Genomic DNA, 24,132 nt, shown 5'->3' with positions numbered 1-24,132 from the left:
GCCCCAGGCAGCCCGTGGGGACACAAACACCGGGTGACACTGTGCCCCCGCTGTCCCTACAAGCACCTGGCCCTGGGACACGCTCCCAGGCGTTTGACAGCCAGCGCTGCCTCTGCCTGCCCCCGGGGGGAGGTGGAAGTGCCCTCCCCATCCCACATTCCCGGAGCATGGATGCGTTCCCCAGCAGATGCTGGATACTCTCACACCCTCCCACAGTGTCCTAAAATCCCAAATGTTCCGGGGGAGCCCCCAGGGAGGACGGTCAGCAGGAGCTGCCAGTGTTTCCCCCTTCAGCCCCAGAAGGTTGTGGGGTGTCCCCATTTCTGCCAGCTAAACGCATTTCCAGCACCTTCACAGTTTTAAACTGAAAATTTGGTGTTGAAAAAGCCCAGATTGAGGCCTCCTGGCCTAGACTCCTTAAGAGAGGACCAGGAAGGAGGGATCAGGATGTGGCCCCAAGAGTGCTGGGGGAGGCATCTCCTACATCAACTTCCCCCTGGTACCACAGACATCCTTAAGTTTGTCTATCAGGAAAACCAGCCTGAGCCAGCTCTGACCCCAAGACCAGTCCCTTCTCTGGCCTCCCAGCTCCCTGTTACTCCCCAGAGTTTCCCAATTTCCATGGTTTGGACCAAAACAGCCCAGGATGGAGTGAGAGGAGCAGCCACCACCTCTCCCCATCCTCTCTGATGCTCCTTCCCAGCCCTGTGTGGGGAGGGGGCTGAGGAAAAGCTGCTCCCCTTCCCTTCCCTGTCTGGCTGTGCTGGGGGTGTCCAGCCCTGGCTCCTCACACACATCCCCCCGAGCAGGGAAAGGCTCCTGGGGGTCCCAAACCAGCCCACAGTCCCTGCCTGGAGCACCCACAGTCCCGAGGCATTTTGCACTCCAGCAAATGCCCTGGAGAGGGAACCAGCCCCTGGCTCCCCGAGGCCAGCAGTGTCCGGGGTGTGAGGATGTGGCTTCTCCACATTTGGGCTGTGTTGTCAGGAACACGCTCCAAACCGGCATTCCCTCGAGCAGCCCTCTCTGCCCACCCCAGGGAGGCTGTTCCCATCCCTGCCCTCCCGACTTTCCCCTCCAAAGCCTCCATCCCCAGCCTGACACCCTCCCCAGGCAGCCTGTGGAGTGGGGGCAGCTCCGTTCCCAATTATTCCAATGAAACAAGCGCCTCTCTTTCCTCATTTATGTTTTCTGCCAGGTGTGATGGATGCAAGAGAACCGCAGGACTGTCCCCAAGGGCAAGGGGACACAGCTTGGGGAGCCCCTCCAGCCGAGTCCAGCTCTCCTGCAGCTCCCTACAAGCGCTGGGGCTTTTCCTGCAGACAAGCGATGCTCGGGCTCGTGGGCAGATTGACAGGGAGATGGAGGAGCAGTATAAATACCTCACTCCTAAATAGCCTGCTGGTATTTATAGCCTGCGCCTGGCACCGAGTCCGGTGCCTCTGACAAACTCAACCCCGGATTATTTTTAAGGAAGCATCAAGGAGAGCAGGTTTGGTAGGAAAGGGTTGGAGTGCCTCACCTGGGGCTGCTGGAGCTGCGTGGAGCACAGGCTTTTGTCACTCTGCTGTCCCTCTGGGCGCTCCTTTGCTGTCCTGTGTCCCCAGGCACCCGGTGGCAGGGTGAAGCTCTCTATGGCCATACACACACATGTAAATATTTCCATATGCACACACCTGCGGGCACAGCCTGCCCCTGGCTCTGTGCTGGCACCTCACCATTCCCCACCTCCTTTCCCATTCCCCCCCTTCCCTCGCAGCCCAGGCTCAGCAGGGGAAGCACAGGAACACATAAATCCCTTGGGCACAGCCCTGGAGGGAAAGTTCATCGGGTGCCATGTGAACACACACCTTTGACCCCAGATTTCCACCCCTGCGTGGTGGGGTGGCCGGGGGTGCCTGACCCCCGTGTGTGTGTGATATTTTACTGGGAAATAAACCTGATTCACCCCAGGGACCCCTCCCCACTGCAGCCCCGGCGGTGCGAGGGGCAGCTCCAGCCCCACCCTGGCGTGGGGGGCAGCGCTTTGCTTTGGCAGAGCTTTGGTGGCAGAGCTGAGCCCTGGGGAGCGGGGAGGGGAGTGATGGGTGCGGGGTGAGGTGTGCTGGGTACGGGGAGGGGAGTGATGGGTGCGGGGAGGGGAGTGATGGGTGCGGGGTGAGGTGTGATGGGTGCGGGGTGAGGTGTGCTGGGTGCGGGGAGGGGTGTGCTGGGTGCGGGGTGAGGTGTGATGGGTGCGGGAATGTGCTGGATGCGGGACTGTGATGGGCGCGGGAGCTGTGCTGGGTGCGGGGTTCGTGTCCGTGTGTCCCTGTGTCCGTGTGCCCCCGTGACCCCTTCTCCGTGTGTCCGTGTGTCCGTGTGTCCGTGTGTCCGTGTGTCCGTGTGTCCGTGTCCGTGTGTTCCCCTGTCCGTGTCCGTGTCCGTGTGTCCGTGTGTCCCCGTGTCCCTGTGTCCCCGTCCCCGTGTCCGTGTCTCCCCATGTCCATGTGTCCGTGTGCCCCCGTGACCCCTTCTCCGTGTGTCCGTGTGTCCGTGTGTCCGTGTGTCCCCGTGTCCCCATGTCCGTGTGTCCGTGTGTACCCGTGTCCGTGTGTCCGTGTGTCCGTGTGTCCGTGTGTCCGTGTGTCCGTGTGTCCCCGTGTCCCCGTGTCCCCATGTCCGTGTGTCCGTGTGTCCCCATGTCCGTGTGTCCGTGTCCGTGTGTCCGTGTGTCCGTGTGTCCGCGTGTCCGTGTGTCCGTGTGTCCGTGTGTCCCCGTGTCCGTGTGTCCGTGTGTCCGTGTGTCCCCGTGTCCCCGTGTCCCCATGTCCGTGTGTCCGTGTGTCCCCATGTCCGTGTGTCCGTGTGTACCCGTGTCCGTGTGTCCCCGTGTCCCCGTGTCCCCATGTCCGTGTGTCCGTGTGTCCCCATGTCCGTGTGTCCCCATGTCCCCATGTCCATGTGTCCGTGTGTGTCCCCGTGTCCCCATGTCCGTGTGTCCGTGTGTCCGTGTGTGTCCCCGTGTCCCCATGTCCATGTGTCCGTGTGTCCGTGTGTCCGTGTGTCCCCGTGTCCCCGTGTCCCCATGTCCATGTGTCCGTGTGTGTCCCCATGTCCCCATGTCCGTGTGTCCGTGTGTGTCCCCATGTCCCCGTGTCCGTGTGTCCCCATGTCCGTGTGTCCCTGTGTCCCCATGTCCGTGTGTCCCCATGTCCGTGTGTCCGTGTGTCCGGGTGTCCGTGTGTCCCCGTGTCCCCGTGTCCGTGTGTCCCCACCGCTGCAGTACCGTCTCCCTCCTGCCAGGGGGCGCTATCCGTGTCTCTCTGCGGCGGGGGCGTGGCCTTTCCTGGGCGTGTCCGGGGCGTGTCCGGTGACGCAGCCCCCGAGCCCCGCCCCCGGTCAGCTGAGCGCCCCGCCCCCCCCGCGCCCCCCCGAACCCCCCCCCCCCCCCCCCGTTCTCCTCCCTGTTCCCTCCGCCCTCCGCATCCCTGCGCCGCCACCCGCAGCCTCGCCCGGCCGAGCGCGCCTCTGGGTGCCCCCCTAAACCCCCCCTAAACCCCCCCCGGCCGCCGCGGGCCCCCCCGGCACCGAGCCATGGCCCCCATCGGACTCAAGGCTGTGGTGGGAGAGAGTAAGATCCGCGCCCCCCGCGGGCTTTGGGGCTGGGGGGCAGCGGCGGGGGCGGGGGGATCGGAGCTGCCCCGGCCGGGGGTGGGGGGGATGCTGCGGATGCGCAATACGGAGCCTCGGGGGGCGGGGGGGGGGACACGGGACACCCCCGTGGGGACTGGGGGGGGGTCGGGGGTGCTGTCGCCTTTCCGGGGTGTATTTGTTGGATTTTTGCGGGTGTTGGGGGTTTCTCTGCAGTGCTGGCGGGGGGAGATCGGTGACGGGGCCACGGTGGAAATGCGGGGGGGGGACAAGGAAGCCAGAGACGCTCGAGATCCCCTCGGTTTTATCCCCACTTGGACCCCCATGGGCCCAATCTCCCACAGGGGCCTCCCCCCACGGGAGGCTGAGCCCCGGGGGGGGGTCACAGAGGGGTGCAGACCCCCAAACCCTCCCCCGGCGCAGCGCCGGGCCGGGCCCTCCCGCTTTGTCTGCAGCAAATCCCGCTCAAACGCCGCCGTTTATTCCATTATTACCACCATTCCTATTATTAATATTATTATTTTCCCGGATGTGCCTTTACTCCCCCAATCCGGGGGTGCCCCTGTGGGTGTCCCCCGCTTTTTCCTGGGCATCCCTGGGTGCGGGGGTCCCGCTCCCCCGCGCTATTCCCGGCCGGGAATATTCCCGGGAGCCGCGGGCGGGGGCACGGCACGATCGTCCCCGGCTCCGCTTCCTCCTTCCCGGCTGTTGCAAGGCGATATTTTCCCGGGGGGGAAAGTGCGGGGGGAGGTTTGTTCTCCAAAAACACCCCAGGCTGGACCAGGAAGGAGGGGCGCTCCTTTCCCAGGGGCGAAATTAAGGCGAAAAAAAACCTCCGCATTAGGGAGGAAAAAAAAAAAAAAATGAAGAAAACGAAAGGGCAGGAACCGGTGGGAACTTCCCCCCGCAGCCATGAGCCTTCCTCCTCCTCCTCCTCCTCCTCCCCGCCTCTCGCAGGGTTTATTTCCGTGGCACCGTGGCCGGCCGCGGCCGGATCTTGGTGTTTTTTTTGGTTTTTGGATGATTTTGGGGGTGTTTTTGTGGTGCCATCCGTGGCCGTGGCCGTCCCCCCGCCCTCCCGCGCCCGCTGCGGATGGCGCGGCCGGGGCTGGTGGTGTGATCGGGTGGGTGGTGATGGGGAGGGGGGAGAACGGGGGGGATCCCCGTGGATCCGTGGCCCTGCCACCTTCCCGGTGTCACCTGCGCCATCCCCCCGCCCAGCCCCGGCTGCTGCATCGGGGACAGAGCCCAAAATGGACGGGGAAATGTCCCGGTGTTCCTGTGCTGCAGGATCCGCGCTGGGCAGGGGGGGGATGGCTCTGGGGCTTTGCTGGGGTTAATTTGGGGTTTATTTGGGGTTTATTTGGGGTTTATTTGAGTGGGGACAGGGGTTGGGTGTGGGAAGGGGGGGTCGCACCCGCCGCCCATGCAGCCCCTGGCAGGGCCACATGCGGTGCCCTCGCCGGGGAGGGGACAGCGACCAGCGCCACTGCGTGTCCCTTATCTTCATTCATTGTCTCTGCGCCGGAATGGGCTGGCACAGAGCACAGACACACACACAGACACGCAGAGAGAGGTTCAAGGCAGCAGCAGGGAAATCTGACTTAATCCTCCCCTTCAGGGTTTAGTGACAAACCGCTCCGTTCTTTCCCTGAAAAACATCATTCCAGACTGAAAATGATAATGTGGAGCCGGGCTGGCGGGGAAGCGTGGGTGGCTGCGAGGGGGGAGCAGGGTTTGTGCAGGCAGAATGCTGCAGAGGAGCGAGGGCTGGCACCTGGGGGAGCTCCCCGGGCTCCAGCCCTCCTTCCCTGGGGACCGGGGCGCTCCTGGGGCTGCCCCGGGGAGCTCCCGGCTCGCTGCATCAGTGCCTGTCCTGGGGGGCTGTTCCAGGCAGAGCTGCTCTCCCCAGAGCTGGGAGCAGGGTCCCCAAACCCGCTGTCCCTGGCACCAGATGCCCTGGGCTGCGCCAGCCTGGCGCTCCACGGAGGTTTTCCTGCAGGAGATTTTGCTCCTGAGGAGCGAGAGGGCCGAGCTGGGGCTGACCCCGAGGCAGGACATCTCCCGTGGGCTCCTGCAGGAGGAAGGGAAGGGAGGATGGGGAGGATGGGGAGGATGCTGCCGCGTTGCCATGGCTCGCTCCGCCAGCCCCCCCTCCCGAGCTGCATTCTGCCCTGGCTTCCCTCCAGACCCGGATTATTCCTCTGACCAGCTGGTGCCATAACAAGACAGGGTTTGAAGGCCTCTGAAGAGGTGGGAGGCGATGGGCAGGGGAAGAGGTGGGCCAGGGCTGCAGGAGGAGAAGGGCAGAAGCAGATTGTCACCCCCCAGAGCTGTGGGGTGTGTGCTGGGGGTGTCCCTGTGCCTTCCTGAGGTGTCCAGCGACAGTGACTGCATCCTCCTGGACGTGCTGCTGTCTGGACAGGGTTGGGGCTGAGTGTGTGCTTGTCCCCAGAGGTGATGTCTGAGGTCCAGGTGCTCCTGCTGTGTCTGTGTCCCCTCCCAGGGAGAACTGGCCCCTCTGCCCTGGTGCTGGTTGGGAAAATCTCACCTGAGAGTGGCAGCTCTGAGGACACCCAAATCTTCACCTGATCCCAAACTGCACAGACATCATCCCCAAATCTTCACCTGACCCCAAACTGCACAGACATCATCCCCAAATCTTCACCTGACCCCAAACTGCACAGACATCATCCCCAAATCTTCACCTGATCCCAAACTGCACAGACATCATCCCCAAATCTTCACCTGACCCCAAACTGCACAGACATCATCCCCAAATCTTCACCTGACCCCAAACTGCACAGGCATCATCCCCAAATCTTCACCTGACCCTTCCTCCACTGCATGGACATTGCTCCTATCCTCTCGTGCCCCTTGGATCTTCTCAGGCTCACCTTCCCCGAGCTTTCCCTGCCCAGCCCAGCGCTGGCTCTCCTGCAGCAGCCTGCAGTGGGGAGGAGGAGGAGGAGGAGGAGGAGGCTGGTTTTACTTCCCTGAACTGTCAGCAGCGAGGAGAGACAGGCCCTGCTGCAGGGGTGACACCTGTGCAGCGCTGGGCTGGCGCAGGACACGGAGCTGGAGCATAGGGATGTGATTCCATGCTGGATCCAAAACCCCCTGCAGCCCTTCAGCCTCACCAAAGGCTCCTCCTGCTGCTGTTGTGTCCTGGCCAGGTGGGAGCAGCGGAGGGGCCCTGGGATAAGGAAGCACCTTGCAGAGACAGCAGGAGAACACCTTTCCCCCAGGCCAGCAGGTGATCCTCCCACGGAGCAGCCTCACCTGCACAGCCTCCCCCAGAGCTGTGCCCGCTGCTTCCTGCCAGGGCCGTGCCCAGGAGCCCAAATCCTGCCTGGACAAGGTCTGGCACTGCCCAGTGGCACTCCATGTCCCCAGCTGGGCCTCTCCAGTGTCCAGCCCTGCCCGGGGATGACTCAGGGACTCGGGCTCGGGTTGTGCTGCACCTGCAGGGACAGGGAGGAGGCAAGGGCAGGGCTGGGGCTGCTGCCAGCCTGGGGCACAGCCTGGGCACCTGCTGGCACCTGGCTCAGCCCGGCTGTTTGGGGCACCTTGCAGCTGCTGAGGGCACGGGGAGCCTTGGAGGGTCAGATGCTGCTCGTGGAGGATGTTCTGAGCCCGTCTCAGTGCCCGGGGGATGAGGCTGGAGTGCTGCCCAGGCCTGGCAAGGGCTGTGCAGGCCGAGAGGAAGAGGAGGCAGTGAAGGGCACAGGGACCATTGGAGGGTACCCATGGCATCCTCTTGCCTGTGCAGGGCACAGCTGTGACTTCAGCCTGCAGAAGTGGATGGGTGAGGAGCAGGAAGTCTCCACCATGGGTGGGAGCACACCCTGAATCCAGTGGTTCCCTGGGCAGTCCATCCTCCCAATTCCTGCTTTCCAGGTGTCCCTGTGGTGCCACCAGCCTGGTGTGTGGGTACAGGAATGGGCAAAGCCTCTGCTGGGGCTGCAGCTCTGTCCCCAGGCTGTGTCTCACCTCCTCACGGAGCCGGCTTGAAGTTGGAAAAGCTGGAAAAAAAAATAATTGTAAAAATTCAGCATTCACCATCTCAGGTGCTGCAGAACAATTTCAATCTCCAGACCACAGTCTGCACCAGGGGCTGAGAAACTCCTGCCCATATGTGACCATGGAAGGTGACCAAGAGTGACAAACCTCAGTTTGGCATCCACTCACCAGTGTCAGCACGTGCAAGAAGGTTAAAAAAGCCACTAAATGAGAGGATTTAGACTTTTTCCTTCTTAAAAAGAGAAAAAAAAAGAGTAAGGTCTGTGTCTGATTCCTCTGCATCTCTTGGAGAAAATGTCCCAGGAGAGATTCCTTCCTTCTTCCCACAAAATCAACACCTTTGGAAGGAGAATCATCACCATCACAAGGCTTTTGGTCGCACGCTGAGGAGCAGATGCTGCTCCCTCCAACTCACGGTGCGGGGAAGGAGCTTGGCTCTGGAGAGTGCAAAAATAGAGCAGGGCTGAAGGTGCTTTCATTTGTGGGCTCCCACATCCCCCAGGATGGGAGAGAACCTGGGAATGTGCCCGTGGAACACAGGAATGCACACACACCTGTGCTAGAGCGTCTTTTGTGGAGCCCATCAGGTGGTTTGGCCGTGGATCAGGGAGCAGCAAGGACCTCTCAGCCATGTGCCAGCTGCCCTCCAGCCTGCCCTGGTGTCCCTGAGGGCACAGGAGACCAGCCCAGCCCGGATTCCCACCAAAGAACCACAATTTGTTGGTGTTTTCCTCGGTTTTGGTTCAAGGCAGAGAAGAACCGGCTCAGAAAGTCGTGGCCACACGTAGGAATGTGAGGGTCACCTCTCCTTGGGGACACTGTGACACCGTGTGAGTTCTGTCCTGCTGCAGGGCAGCTCTGGGCTCCTCTTGGCACTGAGGCACCACCAGCATTGGCCACACCACCAGCAGCACAGGCAGGGCCAGCATCTGCTGGGGGTGGAAACATCTGGAGGACAAATGTTGGTGAAGGCTGGTGCCTGAAGGGCTGGGGGTCATTGGTTGTACCCGAAGAGGGAAACTCTGCTCAACTCCCAAATCCTTGTGGAAATTGTTTGGAGTTACCACAGAATGTCCTGAGCTGGAAGGGACCCACAAAGATCACCAAGGTTCAGCTCCTGTCCCTGCACAGGACAGCCCAACCATCACCCTGTGCCTGATCCTGCACTGAAAACCTCGGGAATTTTCCTCTGTTTCTCCAGGGGGTTCATGGGTTCATGTGATCATACATTTCATTTCCCTTTTTCACTTCTGGCTGTGTTACTCAACTTCTGCAGAGTTCAAGAGCTCCAGGTCTCCATCCTGTGCAGCTTTCCCAAGGTTTTGCCCAGCAGGGATAAATAAGGACATCCTTCATGAGAGGCAGGAAAAGGAGGAGTTAAAGACAGGTTACTGGGACTAATCCCTGGATTCCTGGGTGAGGAATGTGGCCTCCAGGAAGGCTGAGGGCTTCCAGGTGGGCATAACCCACTGGGAAAAACGGGTGTTCAGGACCTGCTGAAGGGGAGGTGTTTGAGACTTGTTTGGGTTATGGGCACAGCAATGTCCAGACTCAGATCGTGGATGGTTCTTAGCCGTGCTGAGGGACATCAGCCAGGCTTTGTCACCTCTGAGTGATGTCCAGGTGCTGGGTGGTGCTGGTGGCCGTGGAGGGCCATTCCTGCCACCCTCTGGTCCCTGCTGCCTGCTGGATTTGGGGATGGCAGCTGCAGAGCCCCGGCTGGGGCTGTTTGGAGGTGGGGACGTGCTCCACTCCGTCCAGCCGTGCTTGGATCAGTGCAACATTCACACTGGCTTGAGCAATTAGTTAATGAACCAGCACAAATGCAGTTGCCAGGCCAACCCAAAGCCAAACGTGTCTGTCTGGGAGATGCAGCCTGACAGCTTTTTTAGGAGAAGTGGGACTCCAGCAAACCTCGCCGTGCATTTCCATGATCCAGCTCTCCGGAGCTGCGCGGGGATTTGGGATCCTGAGACACAGCTCGTGGTTGGGGTCAATTCCTGCCCATCCATAAAGCAGCTCCAGCTTGCTGTGCCACACCAGGCCACCGGTGAGGTCCTGGGGTGTGGCAGTGAAGGAGCATTTCTGAGCAGCAGGAATTTCCAGGAGGGAAGGGCTTGGCCATGGCTGCTGGCTGGGGTCAGCCCCGCAGCTGGAGTGTCCCTGCATGGGGTGGACAAGGCTTTACCACTCCCCCCAGGGGAGGTCAGGGCTGCTCATCAGCTTCCAGGGCTGTTCTGAAGCAGGATAACGGGCTTAGGAACCCCTAAATGGGTCCATCTCTTGGGGAACCCCAAAATGGGGCCACCACTTTGGGCATCGTTAACAGGATCCATCTCTTGGGGCATCCCAAAATGCATCCATCTTCAGGGAACCCCAAAAACGTTCCTTCTTTTGGGGAACCCCAAAGTGGGTCCATCTCTTGGGGAGCCCCAAAGTGGGTCCATCCTGCTCCAGAGGTTCTCCATTCACAGCACAGATGTGCTGCCCTCTCACCAAGCTCTGCTGCTGGAGGAGGATCCAGAGCTGTCTGTATTCCCTGGCCTTGGGAGAAGTTGTCAATAAAATTCCTTCATCCTGAAGGAAGCAGATGTGACGTGGTAGGTCCAGACAAGCCAAGTGTTGGAGGCACTGGATGATTTGCTCATATGGATTTTTTTTTTTTCCCCCGGAAACCTGTTTTTATCTCCAAGATGAAAAACTTGGCTGTGAGCATCACCAACTGATGTTAGATCCCAAAAGCTCTGTCTGGCCAGATGTTTGAGGGCATGGACAGCAACATCTGGCCTGCTGTTCTGGGAGGGGACTGGGCATGACTTGAGCACCTTGGGACCTCAGGACCTCCCATTTCCCCTGGGAGTCCAGAGCACTCTTCCCTGTGCTGGGGTTTCATGGCTGCTGCAGGGACACCCAAGAGGCCACATCTCCCTAAATGTGACACCAATCTCCAGCTTCTGCTGGAGTTTGTGCCCTTTGGCAGGACCCTGGAGCTCTTTGGAGGATGCTCTGTGGATCTGCCTCTTTCCTGACCCTGCCTGGGCTCTGAGCTGGCTCTGGCAGCCTGTGGAAAAGACAGAATTTGGAGTCTGATCTGACCCATGGAGAGGACGTGGATGTAGGGAATGACTGTGTCTGGGGATCAGGGATTTAGGGATTGGCACCCTAAACCTACAAAGCCCAGAGAAGTTACCCTTTGAGGTGCCCAGTTCCTGCTCTGAGAGGCCCATCTTGGTTCCAGGGTCGGGCTGGGGATGTGACAGCGCTTTTTGCAGCCAGGAAAATGCTCCCCCTGCCAAGCATCCTCCATCCAGCCCTGTGCAGGAGGGACACGGTGTCCCCACAAAGCCACACTGTCCCCTGCAGCTGCTGCTGCAGCAAGGACAGCCTCGGGGAGGGGCTGAGGCAGCAATTTGGGAGCTCTTTTTGGGATCTTGTGCCCTTGGGCCCACTTTTCCTGTGGGAGCACCATCCCCTGGGCCACAGGATGCTCTTCCTTCTTCTCTTCCTTCTCTTCCTTCTTCTCTTCCTTCTCATCCTTCTTCTCTTCCTTCCTTCCTTCCTTCCTTCCTTGCTTTTTGTTGACCACTTCCATGGTGTACCACCATGGACCCCTGTGTTTTACTGGGATGGGATGATGCTGGGGTCTGTGGGGTGATGCTGGGGTCTGTAGGGTGATGCTGGGGTATGTGGGGTGATGCTGGGGGTCTGTGGGGTGATGCTGGAGCTGTGGGGTGATGCTGGGGGTCTGTGGGGTGATGCTGGGGGTCTGTGGGGTGATGCTGGGGTCTGTGGGGTGATGCAGGAGCTCCCTTTCCCTGGGAGCTCCTGCAGGGATGAAATCCAGGGGAAAATGCTGTGTGAGGACATGGCACAGGCTCCTTTCCCCAGGCTCAGCTCTGTGGGGGACAGTGGCTCACACACCGGGGTGAAAGGGGACCTGCAGGGTTTGGGGGGCACCTTGTTCCCCCAGAACAGAGGTTTGGGCAGCACTGGCAGGAGGGCAGGGCTTGAACCCCTCTTCCTGCAACCCAACCCCAAAGGTCGTCCCACTGCCACCTCCTCATGTCCCTGACCTGCCTCTCCCAGGGAGCTGTTCTGGGGCAGGAGCAGGGGAATTTGGGGTGCTCCCAGGGGTGCTGCTGTCCTGCCTGGTTGCATAAGCCCAGCAGCCACAGGAGGTGAAATGGGATTGTGAGGGATTACAAGGAGCAGGCTCAGGCCGCTTGATTCTTGTTTCTAAAAGGAGCTCTTAAGCTGCTGTTGTTTTCCCAGCACTTTGGATTAGGGCTGAACCTCATGGGGCGGCCCCCAGGCTCCCCAGAGGGACCCCCCAAGCAGCACATGCTCCCCATCAGCCTGGGGTCTGTCTGAGAGAGAGAAAACAGGGCTGGGGTGTGATCACCCCTCCCTAGGCACCCCAAAACCACCCCCATCCCCTCCTCCATCCTGCTGAGGCACAGGGTGAGCGGGGCTCAGCGTCACCCTGCACATGGGTGGGGGTTTGGTGCCCCCAGTGCAGCCCCTGCTGCTGCCAGCAGACCCTGGGGTGCTGTAGGAGGGAAACTGAGGTCTCACCATTGCCCATATCCCCTTTTCTTCCAGAGATTATGCACGATGTGATCCGGAAAGTGAAGAAGAAGGGGGAATGGAAGGTGAGCACCAAACCCAGGGAGGGGCCAGGAGGTGGGGAAGGAAGGGGGGAAGGTGTGGGCAGGGTGGGGAGGGTCCTGCCGTGCCCCCAGCTCACAGGGTGCTCACAGGATGCTCACAGGGTACTCACAGGATGCTCACAGGGTACTCACAGGGTACTCACAGGGTGCTCACAGGGTGCTCACAGGGTGCTCACAGGTTACTCACAGGGTGCTCACAGGGTACTCACAGGGTGCTCACAGAGTGCTCACAGGGTGCTCACAGGGTGCTCACAGGATACTCACAGGGTACTCACAGGGTGCTCACAGGGTGCTCACAGGGTGCTCACAGGGTGCTCACAGGATGCTCACAGGGTGTTCACAGGGTGCTCACAGGATGCTCACAGGATGCTCACAGGATGCTCACAGGGTGCTTACAGGGTGCTCACAGGGTACTCACAGGGTACTCACAGGTTACTCACAGGGTGCTCACAGGATGCTCACAGGGTGCTCACAGGGTGCTCACAGGGTGCTCACAGGATGCTCACAGGGTACTCACAGGTTACTCACAGGGTGCTCACAGGATGCTCACAGGGTGCTCACAGGGTACTCACAGGATGCTCACAGAGTGCTCACAGGGTGCTCACAGGGTGCTCACAGGGTGCTCACAGGATGCTCACAGGATGCTCACAGGGTACTCACAGGTTACTCACAGGATGCTCACAGAGTGCTCACAGGTTACTCACAGGGTACTCACAGAGTGCTCACAGGGTACTCACAGGGTGCTCACAGGGTGCTCACAGAGTGCTCACAGGGTGCTCACAGGGTACTCACAGGATGCTCACCGGGTGCTCACAGGTTACTCACAGGGTGCTCACAGGGTGCTCACAGGTTACTCACAGGGTGCTCACAGGGCACTCACAGGTTACTCACAGGGTACTCACAGGGTGCTCACAGGGTGCTCACAGGATGCTCACAGGGTACTCACAGGTTACTCACAGGATGCTCACCTGTCCCCAGGTGCTGGTGGTGGACCAGCTGAGCATGCGCATGCTCTCGTCCTGCTGCAAGATGACCGACATCATGACAGAGGGCATAACCAGTGAGTATCCCCTCCCTGCCTCCCACACGCCCTGTGGGAAGGGCCAAATCTCCCTCTGCACCAGGACAGCTTCAAAGGCATCTCCAGGCTGGCCCAGGGTGGTTGGCACAGCCCCCACACAGCCCTATCCCACTTGGGATGGAGCCATCCCACCTCCCATCGCTCCTGGTGCCAGGCTGGTGCTCCACAGGTCCCTCCTTGCCTGCTGGGGCTGGAGCAGCCAGAACACCTCGTGTCCTGGAGGGGACCAGCTGCTGGTTTTTATCAGGATAATAATTAAATAGCTCCCTGCAACACTTGGAAAGGAGAAGGAAATGCCAGGCTGGATGCTGGGAGGTGTTGGGGACAGTGGGGTTTGGCTACAGCCAGAGCTTCATCCTCAGGTGATGTGAGGAGAAACCAAGGGAACAGCAGCACAGACAGATCCGTGGCTCCTGGGACCTGGGACACAGCTCCAGCAGGAGCAGGGGGCTGGGATGGGCTGGGCAGGGCTGCCCCAGCTCCTGGGTGGGCAGGGATGAGTGGAGGGGCTGCCATGGGGTACCCAACCACCACGAGGTGTCCAGCAGCCCTGTGTGGCAGAGTGTCCTGCCATGATCCCTGTTTTCCTCCCCAAGTTGTGGAAGACATCAACAAGCGCCGGGAGCCGCTGCCCAGCCTGGAGGCCGTGTATCTCATCACTCCTTCCGAGAAGGTGAGTGCAGTGAGGGACACAGGGACACAGGGACACAGGGACACAAGGACACAGGGACACAGGGACACACGGACACCTCTGGCCAGGCTGAGGTGCTGGGATGGGCAGCTGTGCCCACGGGAAGCATCCTGGCTCCAGTGGTGCCAGCAGGGTGATGGGATGGAGGTGCAGAACTTGCTGTGAGCCAGGAGGGAGGCCCACGGTGCCGTCCTGCCCAGCCCAGCTGCTCCCTCTCTCTTCCAGTCCATCCATTCCCTCATCAACGACTTCAAGGATCCCCCCACCTCCAAGTACAGAGCTGCCCACGTCTTCTTCACTGACTGTGAGTCCTTGGAGGGGAGGGACAGGCACTGAAATGGTGCCAGCAGGTGGGGAGGGATGAGGGATGGAGAGGTGCTGAGCTCCCTCCTCCTCCTCCTCCCCTTGCAGCCTGTCCCGATGCCCTCTTCAACGAGCTGGTGAAATCCCGCGCCGCCAAGGTCATCAAAACCCTGACGGAGATCAACATTGCCTTCCTCCCTTCCGAGTCCCAGGTGAGCCTGGGCTGGGACAGGGCGTGGGATAGCCCTGGGATGCTCCAGGTCCCTGTCCAGCCCGTCAGGGTTTGTGTAACAGCCTTGCACCCCCAGCTGGCTCCTTGCTCTGCCCCCCTGTCTCCTTAGATTACGTCCCAGGCTGATCCCACGGGGGATTTAGCGGGTGCTGTGCCTTGGCCCCGTGCCCACAGCTGTGCTGGCCAGCTTTGCCAGCAGCCAAGGACACCAGGGAGCTGGCCCTGGGCCATATGCCCCTGCTGGGGACAAAGGGACCAGGGGGTGGACAGTGCCAGACCTGCTTGGTGCCGTTAACCCTTCAATCCTCAGCATTCCTAGGGAGTGAGCTCTTGGCATCTTCACGTGGTTTTTGCTGGGGCACAGCTGCTGGGGGACTGTGTTCCTGCTTGTCCCCAGATCTCTGTTCCCCTGCTTGGGGCAGGGGTCTTCTGCCTCTGCTCAGCTGGGAGGGACACGTGGATAGGGATCCAAGCTTGGAGCTGGAGCTGAGAGCTGGAAGTTCTGAGGGATGCCCTGAGCATCGCTGAGCTCCAGCTGCTTGGTCCCAGGCTGGGCTGGGTCCATCAGGGGATGAATCTGACCCAGACCCAGCTGGGGTAGAGCTGCTCTCCTGCAGCCATCCCCTCTGACCTCCCTCCCTCCGCACCCCCAGGTTTATTCTCTGGATTCAGCCGACTCCTTCCAAAGCTTTTACAGCCCACACAAGGCCCAGATGAAGAACCCGATCCTGGAGCGCCTGGCAGAGCAGATTGCCACGCTCTGTGCCACGCTGAAGGAGTACCCGGCCGTGCGGTACCGTGGGTAAGGCCAGCCTGGGCAGGGATGGGGCTGCTGTGTCCAGAGCTGGGCTGGAGCCATGGACTGTGCTCAGTGTAAACAGCCTCAGGCTCGGTGATCTGGGGAGCTGAGGGGGTTGGGATGCTGGAATCTTAAGTGGCACCAAGGCAAAGTGGAGCTGGTTTAGGAGAGATGGGAATGAGCAGCAAAACTCACTCAGGTCCCTGCTCTCCCATGAGCCAAAGATGTTGCACAGGGAAGCCAACATCTCCTCCCCATCCTGTACCCTGTGGGGCTGACCTGTCCCCCTGCCTCCCCCAGGGATTACAAGGACAATGCCATGCTGGCACAGCTCATCCAGGACAAGCTGGACGCCTACAAGGCTGATGACCCCACCATGGGCGAGGTGAGCGCTGCTGAGGATGATGCTTCACTCCTGAAGTGCCTGTGGCAGCCACAGACCCTGAGTGGGGGCCCCAAAACAGCCCCCTGAGCTCCTGTGGGGCTGAGGGAGCCCCCAGCCCGGAGCTGATGGCTCTGCTGTGTCCGCAGGGTCCGGACAAGGCTCGCTCCCAGCTCCTGATCCTGGACCGTGGCTTTGACCCCGCGTCCCCGGTGCTGCACGAGCTGACCTTCCAGGCCATGAGCTACGACCTGCTGCCCATCGAGAACGACGTCTACAAGTGAGTGCAGCTCTGCCATCCCCACCCCCCTGGCACTCCCAGTCCTAGAGCAGGAGGTGGGAGCTCAGCATCCCTCCATCCATCACTGCTCCTCCCTTGGGAGACACTGGGCCAAAAAGGGCTTTTCCAGCCTTCAGCCCTTGGCCCCTCCCCAGCATTTAGGAGTTGAAGGGGTACAAGAAGGGGAGAGGTCAATCCCAGCCGAAATCACTTTGCTACTGGCACAGCCAAGAAGAGCCCCCATGTCCCCCCACATCCCTAAACCCAGGTGTGAGGGGACTGCGTGTGCCCCCATCGCCCCTGTGACATCCCTCCCCTCATCCCAGGTACGAGACGAGTGGCATCGGTGAGGCCCGGATCAAGGAGGTTCTCCTGGACGAGGACGACGACCTGTGGGTGACCCTGCGCCACAAACACATCGCTGAGGTGTCCCAGTGAGTGGCCCTGGGGCTGGCTTGCTGCCTGGGTGGGACACTGGCATTGCCACCCACCCCGCTGTGAGGGTCCCCTCCCCGCTCACAGCTCTGCCCTCCTGCTCTCTCCAGGGAGGTGACCCGGTCCCTGAAGGAGTTTTCTTCCAGCAAGAGGATGAACACGGGTGACAAGGTGACCTGATGCACCCACCGAGCTGGGGACGGGCTCGGCCGTGGGCTGGCACGTGGTGGGGTCTCCTGGGGACACTTTGCCAAGGAGGAAGGGTGGCGGGTTCCTGGTGGGGGGAGATGGTTGTGGGGTGCCAGCCCTACACCTGGGGCTGGAAAACGGGGTGCTTTGGGGAAGTGGGATGTAGCAGCGGCCAGGAGCTGAAAGGACCATGTGAGCCCCAGCCAGGCACACGAGGCTCCCAGAGGGAGATCCTCAGGGGGTTTCTCCCCACTGCACCCCAGTTTGCAGAGCTGCAGACCCCTCCTGCCTCTCAGCTTCTGGGGAGGAGACCTGGCAGTGACACATCAGGTGTCACCAAACCCCCATGGGGGACTCACGTGGGGACAGAAGTCCTTGGTGGGGTCATCCCCTCTCAGCTTGTGGCTGAGGGTGAGTGACCATGTCCCCTTCTCTCACAGACCACCATGAGGGACCTGTCCCAGATGCTGAAGAAGATGCCACAGTACCAGAAGGAGCTCAGCAAGGTATGGGGAGGGGACATTGTGTGCTCAGTGACTGAGCCCAGCTGGGGAACAGGAGGTGGCAGCTGTGCCCTGGCCATGGCTGGTGGCACAGGGACTGCCAGCACTGCAGAGGTGACCACTCTTGTGTCCCCAGTACTCCACCCACCTGCACCTGGCTGAGGACTGCATGAAGCACTACCAGGGCACTGTGGACAAGCTCTGCCGAGTTGAGCAGGTACCAAACAACCCCCCCAGCCCCACATTGCCACAGGAACGTCGGGGGCTGCAGCTCCACCCTCCCAGGATGGAGTGGTGATGAGCATGTGTTCCCTGCAGGACCTGGCCATGGGCACCGATGCTGAAGGCGAGAAGATCAAGGACCCCATGAGGGCCATTGTCCCCATCCTGCTGGATGGCAATGTCAGCACCTATGACAAGATCCGCATCATCTTGCTCTACATCTTCCTGAAGAACGGTGAGGATGCCTGGGCTGGGGTGCAGGCTGGCAGATCCGGGTTTGGCCAGGACCATCCAGCTGGGAAAACCCAGCCCTGCCTCCCTGAGCAGGCTGAGTGTGCTGAGGTGGCAGCAGAGGGGCTGTGTCCCCTCGGTGAGACATTCCTGAGGAGAACACCACCTCCCCCCTTTGCATTGCCAGGAATCACCGAGGAGAACCTGAACAAGCTGATCCAGCATGCTCAGATCCCGGCAGAGGACAGCGAGATCATCACCAACATGGCCCACCTCGGGGTGCCCATCATCACAGACGTGAGTGTGCTCCTCCTGCCGCCCCCAGCCCTCTGTCCCCGTGGGGTGGCCCGGGGGGTGGCCCTGGTGCTGCTGTGCCTCAGGCTGTCCCTGTGCTCTGTGCACAGTCCACGCTGCGCCGCCGGAGCAAGCCCGAGCGCAAGGAGCGCATCAGCGAGCAGACCTACCAGCTGTCCCGGTGGACCCCCGTGATCAAGGACATCATGGAGGTGGGCAACGGGGACAGGGCTGGGGGGCAGAGCAGGGAATTCCAGAGCCACCCAGGAAGGGACCTGCAGAGAGGTGGATGCTGCCAGCCCAAGCCTGGACACCTCTCTGAGCGTGTGTGCTCTGGGTGTGCCCTGGGGAGCCTGGGCAGTGCCAGCAGCCTCTGGGGGAAGAACCTTGCCCTGATCTGCAGCCTGAGCCTGGCCTGGCCCAGCTCCAGCCATTCCCTGCCTGCTGTCCCTGTCCCAGAGCAGAGATCAGAGCTGCCTCTTCTCTTTCCCTCATGAAGAAGTTTCAGCCTGCAGTGAGATCTCCCCTCAGTCCTCACAGCCCAAACCAGGCTTGCCCAGCATCCCTGGAATAGAAATGCAGTAACAACTTGCCTGGCTGTGTGTGTGCCACCACGGCCACCAAGGCTGGGTGGCCTTGTCACAGCCTTGCCCGTGTCCCAGGAGGGCCAGGGGACAGGCACAGCTCTGTACAGCTGTGTCTGTGTCCTCTGCACTGGGACAGTCCTGGGCAGTTCAGTGCAGCCGCTGCCCTCAGACCACAGCTCACTTTGGGTCCCAAAAGCACAGAGCTCATGTTTTCCTCTGTCACAACCCCCAGGACACCCCTCAGCCTCACCCCCAGGACAGAGGGGCCACAGCACCTCAGCAAGGTCTCCCAGGTGGCCCTGACCCTTCACCACTGGTGAAGCAGCAGCAGGTCCCCCATGCTGGAGGGGGATCCCAGGGCTGAAACCTCCAGCTCAGCTCCTGCTCCTGAGCTTCTCAGGAGAGGAATGCTGGGCCCAGCCTGGGGGGCTGTGGGGGCAGGGGCTGTGGCTGGCTCCTCACTGAGCCCAGGCCCGTGGCTGTGTGTCCTCAGGATGCCATCGATGACAAGCTGGACACCAAGCACTACCCGTACATCTCCACCCGCTCCTCCGCCTCCTTCAGCACCACGGCCGTCAGGTGGGTGCCCCTCCTCCCTGTCCATCCTCAGCTGCATCACCGCCAGCAGCCACCCCACACCAGCCCCAGGGGCTGCATCCAGGTCTGGGAGCTGCTCAGGCATCCCGTGCCTCAGTTTCCCCTCAGACACTTCATGTCTCCATTTCCTTGAGGCACCCCAGGTCTCAGTTTCCCTCCAGAGAGCCCTTTAGGAATCCCTTGTCTCAGTTTGCTTTGGGCATCCTGTGCCTCAGTTTCCCTTCAGGCACTCTAGCTCAGTTTTTCTTTAGGCGTCCCGTGCCTCAGTTTCCCTATGGATAGCCTGTGTCTCAGGGAACCTGTGCCTTCATTTCCCTTCAGGCATTCCATTCCTCAGTTTCCCTCCAGATATTCTGTGCCTCCGTTTCCCTTTAGGGAAGATGCCTCAGTTTCCCTTTTAGGCACCCTATGCCTCACCTTTCCTTCATGCACTCCGTGCCGCTTTTTAGCCCATGGCATCCTGTGCCTCAGTTTCCCTCCAGGCATCCTGTGCCTCTGTTCCTCTGTAGGAATCCCCTGCCTCAGTTTCCCTTTAGGAATCCCATTCCTCATTTTCCCTTCGGACACCAGATGCCTCAGTTTCCCTGCAGGCATCCCGTGCCTCAGTTTTCCTTTAGGAATCCCATTCCTCATTTTCCCTTTGGACACCTAATGCCTCAGTTTCCCTCCAGGCATCCTGTGCCTCAGTTTCCCTCCCTGCAACAGCGAGCAGCGCTCATGGCTGGAGCACTGGTCTTGTGCTGTAGCAGCGATGTCTGTGTGATTTAACTGAGATGTGGCGCCTCGTGCCCGTCCTTCACCCTCCTCTTCCTCCCCTCAGTGCCCGCTACGGCCACTGGCACAAGAACAAGGCCCCCGGCGAGTACCGGAGTGGCCCCCGCCTCATCATCTTCATCCTGGGCGGGGTGAGCATGAACGAGATGCGCTGCGCCTACGAGGTGACACAAGCCAGCGGCAAGTGGGAGGTGTTGATAGGTGAGTGCTGGCCCCGGGGCTGGCCCCTGCCGCTGCCCGCTCATCCCACGCTCCATCCCGCAATTCCGGCAGCTGGAACTCTGCGGAAAGGTTTTCTCCGGACATCTGTGGTCACCCCCCGTGTGTCCCCCTCCTTCCCCGTGTTGTGTCACTCCAGACATCCTCATTTCTCATTTTTTTCGTGTCTCCTGGCAGGTTTTGGCCGAGCAGGGCTGGGTGAGAGGGGAGGAGGTTTGGCAGCTTGGATTGCTCCTCGGTTTTGGGGGCATTACAGGAAGAAAAGCGCAAAATAAAGGGGTGCAAACAGGAACCAGCTTTTTCTGTTGTCAGGGTCAGCTCCCATCTCTGCTCCTTGAGTTGGGCACAGAGGAAACTCTACCAGGTGTTAGCAAGGAGCTGTTGGGTCCCTAAAATTCCTCTGGGAAGCACAGCTTGGATACACACCAAGGGCACAGGCAGGCGTCCTTTACCATCCCATCTGATGCCTGCTGGAGCCTGTCCCCAGCATCTCTTCTGCTTCCCAGTCTCCATCACCTCCTGCTGTGTCCCAGACACCCATCCCAGCTCCATCCTGCCTGTCACCCATCTCATCCCACCTCTCTCTGGCATCCCTGCATGCGCCTCCGGAGCTCCAGCCTTCACCAGCCTCCTTCCTCTTCCTCTTCCTCCCCCCTGAAAGCAGCTGGTGGTGGTGGTGGTGGTGGCGTGGGGGAGCCTCGGCGCAGCCGTCAGCCCCGCTCTGTTCTCCTGCAGGTTCTACTCACATTCTCACTCCCACCAAATTTCTCATGGACCTGAGGCACCCCGACTTCAGGGACTCCACTAGGGTATCATTTGAGGATCAGGCTCCAGCAATGGAGTGAGCCAAAGAAACCAAGTAAAGGCAGCTTACTAATGAAAAAGAAACTCTTCCTCCCTGAAGGGTTTTCTTTGATTCTTCCGTTCCTCCTTTTTTTTTTAATCGTTGTTTTGGGGTTTGTCGGGTTCTCCCATTAGAAAATGCTTGCGGTTCCTCCGAGCAGGTGGAAAAGCATCCGGCGTCGCTCCATCATCCCTCAGCCATGTCCCCTGGCCGGCTCCTTCCTGCCATGGGCTCCCCCTCGCCAGGGCTGGAGGGGTCAGGGTCCTGCCTGCCCCACGCAGGCTCCCAGGGCCGGAGGGATCAGGGTCCTGCCTGCCCCACGCAGGCTCCCAGGGCTGGAGGGGTCAGGGTCCTGCCTGCCCCACACAGGCTCCCAGGGCCGGAGGGGTCAGGGTCCTGCCTGCCCCACGCAGGCTCCCAGGGCTGGAGGGGTCAGGGTCCTGCCTGCCCCACACAGGCTCCCAGGGCTGGAGGGGTCAGGGTCCTGCCTGCCCCACGCAGGCTCCCAGGGCCGGAGGGGTCAGGGTCCTGCCTGCCCCACGCAGGCTCCCAGGGCTGGGCAGGGGGATGGAGCTCCCGGGTTCTGCCCCGGGAGCAGCTGGAGCGGGGCTGGGGGAGAGGGGCAGCAGTGGAGACCCCCAAACTCTGCTGTCCATCCCTGCAGGGTGGGCACTGCTGGGACCCCCCAGCTCCGGGGTGCCCGAGGGCTGGAACCCCGCTCAGCTCAGGTTTGCTCTTGGATAGGCAGGAGCCTCCCGACCTTGCAGACTCCCAGTCCCCACTCTGGGGTTCAGCTGCTGCTGGTTTCACCAGTGAGTGGCACCCTGGGCTGGTCCCTGCAGTGCCAGGGTGGCTGTGGGGCTGAGCCAGCGTGGGCAGCATGGTGGGAGCCCCTCTGGCACCGTGCTGGGGGACCCCCGAGCGAGGGGCAGCAGAAGGCAAGAGCCCTTTTTTTGTCCTTGTCCTCTCCCACCCCTTCCAGCCACCTCTCTGTCCCCAGGATGCTCCGTGCAGCTTGGGGGGCCTGGGGAAGGTCCCTCCACATCAGCTGTTCCCTGCATCTCCCACCCTGCACCCCACCCGTGCCTCCTGCACCCCGTGGGTCCCGCTGTGACCCCAGTGCCGCAGCCCCGCTCCCAGCCCCTGCCTCATCCCTCCAGCTCCATCCCTCACCTCCATCCCTCCTCCTCCGTCCTTTTCCCGTTCTCCATGCCCCCACAGCCCCCTCCCCGACCCCACAGACCGCATTTCCTCGCAAGCATTTCCAGCGGCGCGGGGCCGGCGCCGCCAGGTAAGGGGGACCCGGGGCAGCGGGGACAGCAGAGGGGTCCCAGAGCCATCACTGATCCCCTTGCACCCCTTCTCCTCTCCTCCCACAGGGTCCACGCACATCCTCACCCCACAGAAACTGCTGGACACGCTGAAGAAACTCAATAAAACAGAGGAAGAGAGCAGCAGTTAAAAGGAAACGCTGTCACCACTCGATGCCGACCCACGTCCCCGCCGGGCGCCCGGCCCCGGGTGCCACGCTGCACCCAGTGGGCCCAGCTTCTCTCTTGTTCTTGTGTTGACCCCCCTCTCCCCTCCCAGCACCTCCCCCATCTCATTTTATCCACAGGGAGGGGATAACAGCCAAAAAAAAAAAAAATAATATATATATATATATTAAGAAAATGGATGCATTGTGTTTAAGAGAAAAAGGAAAAAAAAAATATCTATATATTTGTAGCTGCAGCTGTGGGAAGCGCCCAGGAGCTCATTGCTGAGTAACCATCTGCCCATTGCTAGTGAATATGGTGGGGAAAATGACAGAAAACCACAATTTTTTTGGGGAATGCTCCTCACTGGGGTCTTGTGTGGACGGGAGGACAGATGGACGGACACCCCACACCGCTGCTCAGGCGGGCGCCGGGCTGGCACCACCACCTGTCCCATGGCTTCTGGGGTGGTGGGTGCTCCTGCCAGATGTGCATGCCAACGTCTGGATGGGAATTTGGGGCGGGGGTGGTGTGGGAGTGCAGCCAGGACGCTTCACACCGTGGTAATTCCCATGTGAAAAGGGACCAAACTGGTCAAAACTGGGAGCTGGGGCCCGTCCGCTTGCAGCCCCACCTCCCTCTCTGGGAATTCCTTCCAAAAAAATAAATATATATATATATATAAAATAACAAGCTATTTTATATATATATATATATATCTATCTGTGCTATCTCTCCATGGATACCTCTCTCCATCCATCCCCACGGAAGCTCGGTGCCCGTGCCCAGCTCCGCTCGTGTCGTCCCGTGGTGAAGCGTTTCTGAGCGTGCCGTCACCCTGAGGCCCCCCCAAAAAAACCCTCTGGGCCCTCCCCAAAAACCCTCTGGGGCCCCCCAAACCCTCCAGGCCCCCCCAAACCCTCTGGACTCTGTGTATATTAATGACTGTGTCTTGTGACGTTCTTACGAGCTTGGTGTATAGTGATTTCCCCAAACCTCCCATTTTAGTTGGGTTTTTATTTGACACCCCTGGATTGCCCCCTCTCCCTTGCCATTAGATGCACTGCAATATTTTGGGGTCTATGGTTTTGTTCTCTTCCCCCTGAAGGCTGTGGCCCCCTTTTTCCTTCCCTAAAATTGCTCTTTCTTGCCTTGTTGGTGGTTAGCCCCCTCCCTTTTCCCTTCCCTTCCCGTCTGCTCCTTGCCCATAAAGTTAAATATATATTTTTAGGGCAAAGGCTGTATCATTGCACTGATATTTGTTGGTTCCCCCTCGGTCTCCCAGCCCGTTTCTGTTCCTCCTTGGTTTAGCAATGCAAATGCTTCAGGATCTTGTATGTTGGACATTATTATTATTATTATTTTTTCTGTTACAGTTATTTATATAAAAAATAATTTATCAAAAAGGAAAACTTTAAAAAAAAAAATAATCTAGTCTGTCTTGGAACTTGTTTACCTTGAAATTACTGGAATCTAAATGTTTGAAAGTGTTGAAGCACAAACATGTATCATCTCTGTATATCTGTTCTTCTGTACTAAAGCACTCGAGTGACTAAATAAAAGCGATCTCCATCCCTAGTGCAACTGGGGCTGTGCTGTGCTGCTCCCTCAGGGCCAGGAAAACAGGGAAAAGGCATGGGAAAATATTCCATCCAACCCCAGGGG

General features: G+C 60.0%; 1 protein-coding gene across 2 annotated transcripts; it reads left to right on the top strand.

Moving 5' to 3' along the window:
• The first annotated feature begins 3,496 nt into the window (after nt 1-3,496).
• STXBP1 (syntaxin binding protein 1) lies at nt 3,497-24,051 on the top strand. 2 transcript variants are annotated; one of them, XM_058853568.1, is made up of 19 exons: nt 3,497-3,613; nt 12,259-12,308; nt 13,305-13,386; nt 14,004-14,080; nt 14,324-14,402; nt 14,510-14,613; nt 15,287-15,435; nt 15,733-15,817; nt 15,964-16,094; nt 16,421-16,528; nt 16,640-16,700; nt 17,159-17,224; nt 17,358-17,438; nt 17,540-17,678; nt 17,862-17,971; nt 18,079-18,180; nt 19,049-19,134; nt 19,973-20,127; nt 20,881-21,125. In XM_058853568.1, the coding sequence occupies exons 1-19, from the start codon at nt 3,577-3,579 to the stop codon at nt 20,988-20,990; spliced, it is 1,812 nt and encodes a 603-aa protein (XP_058709551.1). In that variant the 5' UTR covers nt 3,497-3,576; the 3' UTR covers nt 20,991-21,125. The 2 variants fall into 2 exon arrangements, with proteins under 2 accessions (XP_058709551.1, XP_058709550.1); XM_058853567.1 differs by lacking the exon at nt 20,881-21,125 and adding an exon at nt 22,369-24,051 and having other exon boundaries at nt 3,501-3,613.
• Nucleotides 24,052-24,132: the final 81 nt, after the last annotated feature.

This window comes from Poecile atricapillus, chromosome 20 (genome assembly GCF_030490865.1).
Source record: "Poecile atricapillus isolate bPoeAtr1 chromosome 20, bPoeAtr1.hap1, whole genome shotgun sequence".
In the NCBI taxonomy this organism is placed as follows: domain Eukaryota; kingdom Metazoa; phylum Chordata; class Aves; order Passeriformes; family Paridae; genus Poecile; species Poecile atricapillus.
The sequence above is the reverse complement of the archived record's forward strand: the minus strand, read 5'-3'. Positions and strand labels throughout refer to the sequence as shown.

What these genes read in the sequence shown, in the direction of transcription:
- STXBP1 (XM_058853568.1), top strand. Translation starts at nt 3,577, where the DNA reads ATGGCCCCCATCGGACTCAAGGCTGTGGTGGGAGAGA. An exon ending in CCACGTCTTCTTCACTGACT is followed by an intron (nt 14,403 to 14,509) that starts GTGAGTCCTTGG and finishes CTCCCCTTGCAG; the next exon opens with CCTGTCCCGATGCCCTCTTC. An exon ending in GGGTGCCCATCATCACAGAC is followed by an intron (nt 17,972 to 18,078) that starts GTGAGTGTGCTC and finishes CTCTGTGCACAG; the next exon opens with TCCACGCTGCGCCGCCGGAG.